Here is an 8,128-nt window from a genome sequence, read left to right as displayed (position 1 = left end):
TGCACGAGATCACTCTATGTCCATGCCCATTGCAAATTGTAAGACAAAAATATACAACAAATTATTCTTCAAGTTATATATAAGTATTATGTGATATGCATGAGAAATCGTGTGATCAAAACACAGGAGAACTTTATATTCTCCCCAAATTAGCAAATATATCTGTTATCTTACAGGGAGAAAAACAGGGTTCAAAAACAGGTTCTGCCCAAAGATCAATCAGTGTAGGCGTGAGTTGGTTTGAGGAGGATATGCTCTGCATAGAGATGCCTCATTCATAGTCTCTTAAAACATATGGCCAAATGCGTGCAACTACTTTGCATCGCAAAGGCCAGTTGCTTCATCACAGAAACCATCTCGATCAAGCAGTTTCTGTGGTGGAGCACTTAACAGGGGAGACGACGGGCTGCCATATGCATTTCGTCGTTTGTTGCCACAACCCAAGCTTAATCTTGTGCTTACTCCTGTTACAGGATTTGTGCCGCTTGCATACTTGCATAAAGCCTACACCAACAGTTGTAACATAGTTAAATATCAAGCAATGTAGGTACCACAGACCTAACAATAATTGGTGTACCTGCTTTTGTGGAAGGTCCAACACAGCATCACTGAAATCAGCACCTTCAATGATGGCACCTCCAAGGTCACTCCGTGTCAGCACTGTTCTAAGGAGAATAGCATTTGTGAAATTGGCTTCATTAAGAACCTGTACTCCCCCGGACAAGCAAAACCACATATAATCAAACCAACTAATGCATAGAATTAATTAATTTGAGGTGTTAGTTACCATTCGATCCATCAAAGTGTCACTTAAATCGGCACCTGAAAAATGTCCAAGGGAAATGTAACAAAACTATAGTCACTAAATTTTGGAAGTTCTACAGAGAAACTAATGCTCTATAGATATTCATATCCAAGCTTATACCTGTAAAATTAGCCTTGTATGCAACAGCTTTCTCAAGATATGCACCATTGAAGGTTGAACCGCTAAAATCAGATTCTCTCATATCAGCAGCTGTGAAATTGGCTCTTCTGTATCAGTCAGTAATTTAGAATGATCATGAATAGAGGCTCTGTCAGAGGACACGTTGATCAATTTTACATTGGGAATAAGTTGAATAACTATTTTGCAATTACCTGAAATTTTCATTCACATGCACTGCTTTCCTAAAAGTAATGAACAAAAGAATTAGGCGACTATAGTTTTGGCTACAAGCAAGTCGAGATTTAAAAAGCAAGGAAAGGATTCAGGAACCTGAGGTCGGCAGAACCATACTGAGCAGCGGATCCAATGCCGAATTCACCCCTCATTTCGGCCTCGAATTTGTTGAGATCAGCAAGGGCAGACATGTCAGAGCTGAAGGCAATAACTGCCGCTGCCAACGTGGCGGAAACCAGTTTCCCCCACTTCCTCCTGGGTTCTGTGTTTCTCTTCATTTCACAGACAACTTTAAAAGCTCCCTTTGGATGAAAATAAGATTGGTGTACATTGCAAGTCTTGGATGCGTGAAGACAGCCTGTGGAAAGCGGAGTCAATGAATTTAGTGCCATTGGAGAAGAACAAGAAGAAGAAGAGATGCAGTAAGTTTGGATTTGCACTTTAGCAACTCATTATGGAAGTTGAGTACTTGACTGGTGGTAATGTAGTAGCACACGTGTTCCACTATTATCTATGCTTCTTCAAACTTGATGCTTTGGAACACACTTTAATTTTATCTTCTCTACAATTACCAATAAGCTTTTTTTTTAAAAAAAAAATTGTTTAGAAGAAAATAAAAATTAGTTTAAATCATTTAAAAATTATTTTATTTTATATTTATTAATTATTATTAAACTAAATATATAATATTAAATATAATAAACACTACTAGAAAACTAGTTATTACAGACGGATATTTCTAACAGATTTTATTCCACGGAAATACAGACGAAATTTCAGAGGAATTTTTTGTCGGAAAACAAAAAAAATGAATTAACATAAATTACAGACGGAAAAGAGAATCCATTGATAATTCTGTTAAAAAAATTAATTTTTTTCGTGGGAAATGATTACAGACGGAAAATCCGTCTGTAATTAAATGAAGAAAAATGCTGTGTTTTATTAAATTTTACAGACAGATTTTCTGTTTGTAATTTAAAATTTTCTGTCGAAAAATTTTAATTTAAACCTAACTTCATCCCCACCCTATCGAGCTCCTTTCACACACACACACACAATCAGAGATCAAACGAGTTGTTCCTCTCTCCTTCAACGAGCTTCTCCGTCGCACGAGCTTCTTCTTCTCCTTTCCTCACTCACAGCGCCACCGCCGCCACCCTAACCACCGCAGCTACCTTCTCCTTCTTCTCCTCTCTTTTAAACACTGAACCAGTAGCACATAGCCCCTGTCTCTCTCGTTCTTTCTCGTTCGCAGAACAAAGCAAGCTCAAGCTCCACCACCGCCGCACCTCTCTCTCTCCTTTTATCCCCTCAGTTCTGGCTCGCATATCTTCTCAGCGCTACAGCCATCATCTCCTCCAGTCAATGCCGCGACTACCTTCACGCAAGCCCTAGCTTCGTAGCGGCCAAAATTGGTTCCATCGTCAGCCGCGGTTCCACCGTCAGCCGCGGTTCCACCGTCAGCCGTGGTTCCACCTCTCTCTTTCCCCCTGTTCGAACCGTATAAACCTGGGCATCCTTCTTTTCCTCTGCCCTGTTTTAATTGTCTCTGCTTCCAGGTTTTGGTTAGTTTGATTTTAGTAATTAGTTTAGTTAGATTTGTTTTCTGATTAGTGGATTTTTAGGTTGTTAAAATAGGATTAGATTAGGTTTTGATTTTGAATAGCTGTGAAATGTCTAGAACAAAAATTTAATTCAGTTAATGGCTTCTTCTCTGGTAATACTTCTTCTCGATAGTTTTGCGTTTGAAGTATTAGTAGAATTTTCATTTCACTTATTTGATTATTTGACTGTGTGTGTCCCATGAATGGTGAATTTCTTCCCCTTTGGCCAAAGTAGTTTTGTTCCCCAGATGCTGGTAATTTATTGCTTGTAATGTTTTAGTATATATTAGAGAGTAAAGAATATGTGAGGTTTTTTCAATGTGCAGTGTATTCTTGGCCAAAAACATGCAGAAGTTGTTCTTCCTTGTGGAGCGCTGCTTTCAATTACGTGAACCTGTATTGCTTGATGGTGAAATGGGTGGAAGGAAGACTATTGTATGCCAGTTACTAAGTGCCTATTTGCAATTGAAGTTACATATTTTGAACTGTCATAAGCATACAGAAACATCTGACTTCATTGGGGTACATCTTTTCCCCCTTCAATTTATTTAGTTTTTAGGACACTTGAGCTCAAATACTATTATTAGCTGTGGTGCTAACTAGAATGATGTCTTCCAAGGGTTCCGTCCTCTAAGAGAGAGATCTAGACTGATTTCTAACTATAAAGAGATCGTTGAACAACTGAAGAAGCTAGAGGGATTTAGATACTTTCCTGAAGAGCCCGTGAGTGCTATTTTTCTGTTATTGTTAACCACTTGGCTCAGATGATAAATTTCAAAGTTTTGTTTTAATTATATAGTAAGAGACTTGAGACCTAGTTTTGCTGTATTCACATTGTTTTCTGCAATAGTTTTATTTTATGTACCCATTTTTCTTAATCCAAGTCATTTGATTCATGTATCTTAAATATATTTAGTGGTTGTTTGGGCGTCATTATTTTGATAAAAAAAGATCTTTTTTCAATGAAAAAAGAGGGCAATTTACGCAAATAAAATGAATGAGCAAAATCTTTACGCAAATACAACATTGGCAATTTTCAGACGCAAATGCAACAAACCAACTATATATAATCCGCTACACCCTGCAGCGGAACTTAATTGCACGTAATCCGCTACAGGATATCGCGGATTACGTTGAGGGCGGGGTTACTCATAAACCGCTACACCCTGTAGCGATTTATGATCAAATGGCGTTTCTGCATAATCCGCTACACCCTGTAGCGGATTATGAGTATAGTGGTGTTTATATGTTAGGGTTTAAAACCCATGATGCAAAATGCACGAATTGATACAAAATATAATCGTCATTCGCAGTAACTCGTACAAAAATAATACAGGTATAACTACATAACTAATACAGATATAACTGTCACAAGTCGTTAACCCTAACAGAAAATAAATAAGTCATAATTCATACATGGATAACTGTCGGAAATTAAGAGAATCGGACGCTATTGCTGGTCACCGTCAACATCATGGTCGCGTCCGAATGGACCAAGTAGGTGCGAGCCTGTACCACATCGAGTCGGACGCCTAATCCTAGCCACTCGCCGATCTCCCGGCGGAGCCTCCTGTGCCCCAACTCCAAATGCAGATAGTGGCGTCCCCCCATCCCAAACCAAGTGTCGTACGGGCTGTCTGCGGGCTCATTCAAGTCGACCGGGAGCTGGGTCTCAGGAACCTGGGTCTCAGGCATATCCGCTGGCTGTGACCTATACTCCGTAGGGTCTGAAGGGCCGCCTGAAATCGAACTCTGGTACTGATAAACGTCGTCACCCCGTATGATCTCAGCAAAATTCGCATAGAACTGGGGTCCACCCAACTGATCGTCCAAATCCATGGTGAAAGAAGTGGTAGTAAGATCGGCTAACAGCTGTGTGCTACACCCATGTAGTACCTGAGAGCTAGATACGTGGGTAAAAGGTGTACCACCCATACTAGCCTCCGCGGTGCCACCAACATGAGTGTCTGTAGGGTGCCGACGCGACGATCCTACCTCGTCATCGTGGTGGACGGGAGGTGCTCCTCCACCACGAGCAGCCCGTCGTCTAGCAGAAGATCAACGAAGGCGATGATCTGCCTGACTTCCGTCATCACCACCAACCTGCTCCTCCTGCATCATGTCGTCTAGCCAGCGCCAGTCGCAATAAGTGGCATGTGTACCGATGCATCGTCTCTGCTCCAAACGTCTGTTATCCGGCATATCGGACACTGGAACTCTAGTCGGTGCCTGCGACGACCCTCTGAGTATAGCATCGTTCGGAACCTGGGTCGGCTTGGGGTCGGCGAAAGCAATCCCTGGTGACAGAATCTTATGTGCAACACGGTGCCACCAGTCCAGGTACTCAGGGGATGGAGTAGGATCAGGAACTCTCTGGACACTCAACACAGAACGAACTTGCTCGTCCCAATGCTGATGCCATGTCCTATAGTAAGTGGGGAACCATCTATCTCCACCCCTGCCGTCCTTACTATGAAGATACTCTATGTTGAGCGCTGGCTCAGGCAAATGCTGTACGCCCCCTAGCTGTGGAAAGACCCTGTCTACCTGATGCCACTCAATAACTGCAAAGTAGATCAGGCTAGTGAGAGCCCGCCATAACCGGCTGTGCTCCTCGGTCAGTATCTCCGAATGGATGACTGCCAGTACGTCCAGTGAACCATAAGGCTCCCACATAATCTGATAGACAAGAGGCAAGGTCAGCATTATACCAATGTATACATATAAGTGTGAAAAAAACAATTAAAATAACAACAAACAAAAACAAAATATTTACATCTCGATGAGTCAGTCGATCCAATGCCAGACGATACTGTATAATTCGCCGTTCCTTTCCATCAGAAGAGGGCAAATATGTGGCCCATCTGAGTTGCAGAAATAGCACGTAAGTATGTAATTTCAAATATAGAACGTAATGAACTTGAAAGAAAGAATGAATTAAAGTATACCTAGATGCCAATGGAAAATAGAAAGCATCAAAACCCGGCGGCCTCAGCGTGGGGAACCGCCAAAAGATCCATGACTGTAGCAACTGTAGGGGTCCAGCTAAGTTGGTGACGTTTCTATTCGCCACCCTGCACATGCATCGGTACAGCCACGCCAATGCAGTGGCGCCCCAGCTATAGCTGCCCATATCGTCAAGTCTCGCCACAAAAGGCAACCAGCGAAGGTGGACTCGATTAGCACTCTTGTCCATGAACAGCTGTGTCGACAGAAGCATCATAATATATGTGCGTGCATATATGCGCACGGTCTCCTCCGAAGCATCCGCTGGTAACACCTTAAACCGCTCATGAAACCATGTGAGGTGGACTGTGTATAACTTTCTCTTATCCGGTGGCGGAAGCTCACCAAATAACTCCTCGAACCACTCCCATGCCGGTCTGGCCCCCTCGATGTGCATGTGGAAGTCTGTCATGCACCCGGAAATAGCCTGACCATCCACAGGTAGCCCGAGCTGGTATGCCACGTCCTGGAGCGTGATAGTACACTCTCCGAATGGCATATGAAAAGTGTGGGTCTCAGGCCGCCACCTCTCGATAAATGCGCTGACCAGAGGTTCATCCAACCAGAACCAATGCGCGTTCAGCCTAGCCAGGTGGTACAACCCAGCCCTTTCTAAGTAAGGTATGATCCTATTATGTAACGGCATATTTTGTTGCCTACGGACGCTATACACACATCGGGTTGGCTGTATTTTCAGAAATAAAGAACACCAGCTTAATTTCTAACAATAACATCACCAACCAAATTGTAGCTTGTATTTCTAGTCTTAAGCTACTTGGGTTTTGAAATTACTAATTTACCTCTCTACCTTGACTACTAAATGTTAAATGTCAAAGTTTATATTTCAAATTTTTATTTTCAAACTAAAACCTAAACTAAGTCTCTGTCTATCTAATTAATGAATTACTTCCTTAATATTGAATAAAATATATATTTATTAAAATAGTGTTTGGAAATATAGATACTTACCTCTGCATCGATGGTTCCGGCTACGTGAGCAACGCCGTCGAGCCGATACAACCGCCGTTCATCCTCCATTCTTCCAAACTACTCAAGAATTTGAAATTTCTCTCCCTTCTCTCTACTTTCTTTCTCTAACTTTCTTTCCAAAATAACTCAAATGATTTCCGCTACAGCCTCACGCGGTATATATAGACACACCACTATACTCATAATCCACTACAGGGTGTAGCGGATTATGCAGAAACGCCATTTTATCATAAACCGCTACAGGGTGTATCGGTTTATGAGTAACCCCGCCCTCAACGTAATCCGCGATACCCTGTAGCGGATTACGTGTAATTAAGTTCCGTTGCAGGGTGTAGCGGATTATATATAGTTACGTTTGTTGTATTTGCGTTTGGAAATTGCCAATGTTGTATTTGCATAAACGTTTTATTCAATCATTTTATATGTGTAAATTGCCCGAAAAAAGATCTTTTTTTTATTTTTTAGCGTGTTTGGCAAATTTCTAGTAGTAAAAGTAAAAGCACTAGAAAAATTTAAAAAAAAAAACATCTTTTTTGAGAAGCTGTAATTTACATCTTTTTTTAAAAGATCTTTTTCTCTTAAAAAAAAGATGTTTTTCATGTAATAAATAAACAAAAAAGTACTTTTATATTGTTATACCCAAACATAATTGATAGATAAAAAGATCTTTTTGTATGAGATACCCAAACATAAAATTACTTTTACTTTTCCATAAAATCTTTTAAAAAAAGATAACTCGAAAAGAGATCTTTTCTTAGAAGCTCACCCAAACAAGCTCTTAATTGGACTACATTTACTATTCAACCTGTATTATTAATTTATGGGGAGTGTTAGGTAAACAATGACCATCTTGAACAATATGAACAACCACCAATCAAATAAAAATACACTACACCTCCAAATTAATCATCTAAATTTTAATATTAAAATAATCATCCGTACACCTAGTGAAATGAATATCCAATATATCTATTGTTCACATTGTTTAATATTTTCATTATCTACCTATATTTTTCTTTAATTTATTATTGTATGAAGAAGTATTCATCTCAAGATAATAATTGGCAGATAATTTAATATATATTATTAAAATTATTAATTTATTTGAATATATTTTTATGAAAATAATTTATTTATTTTGTTATATTTGATTTCTTCTGTGATGAATAATGTTTGTTGTTCCGAGAGTTGTCTAAAATGTTGATTTGAGTATGAAAATAAGGTCCAGATCTTTTGCGAAGTAGCGTCCAATTTGTTCTTGAGCCGAGGTGCCACCGAGTTCTTCGTGAGGAGGTGGGAGTAGTACCTGCAAGAGACTTTGATACTTAAGTTAACAAGAGTTTTAAGTAGATATTTTAGTAGGTTAGAA

General features: G+C 40.0%; 1 protein-coding gene across 4 annotated transcripts; it reads right to left on the bottom strand.

Annotated features, from left to right (window-relative positions):
• Positions 1-1,698, bottom strand: LOC107643037 (thylakoid lumenal protein TL20.3, chloroplastic). 4 transcript variants are annotated; one of them, XM_021123111.1, is made up of 6 exons: positions 1,256-1,698; positions 1,138-1,167; positions 926-1,015; positions 788-822; positions 578-706; positions 1-504 (listed from the first exon to the last, which is right to left on the bottom strand). In XM_021123111.1, exons 2-6 carry the CDS (start codon positions 1,148-1,150, stop codon positions 313-315), a joined length of 459 nt encoding a protein of 152 aa, XP_020978770.1. In that variant the 5' UTR covers positions 1,151-1,167; positions 1,256-1,698; the 3' UTR covers positions 1-312. The 4 variants fall into 4 exon arrangements, with proteins under 4 accessions (XP_020978770.1, XP_020978769.1, XP_016202056.1 ...); XM_021123110.1 differs by having other exon boundaries at positions 926-1,032; positions 1,138-1,159; positions 1,256-1,656; XM_016346570.2 differs by having other exon boundaries at positions 926-1,032; positions 1,256-1,632.

This window comes from Arachis ipaensis, chromosome B05 (genome assembly GCF_000816755.2).
Source record: "Arachis ipaensis cultivar K30076 chromosome B05, Araip1.1, whole genome shotgun sequence".
Taxonomy (NCBI): domain Eukaryota; kingdom Viridiplantae; phylum Streptophyta; class Magnoliopsida; order Fabales; family Fabaceae; genus Arachis; species Arachis ipaensis.
The sequence above is the reverse complement of the archived record's forward strand: the minus strand, read 5'-3'. Positions and strand labels throughout refer to the sequence as shown.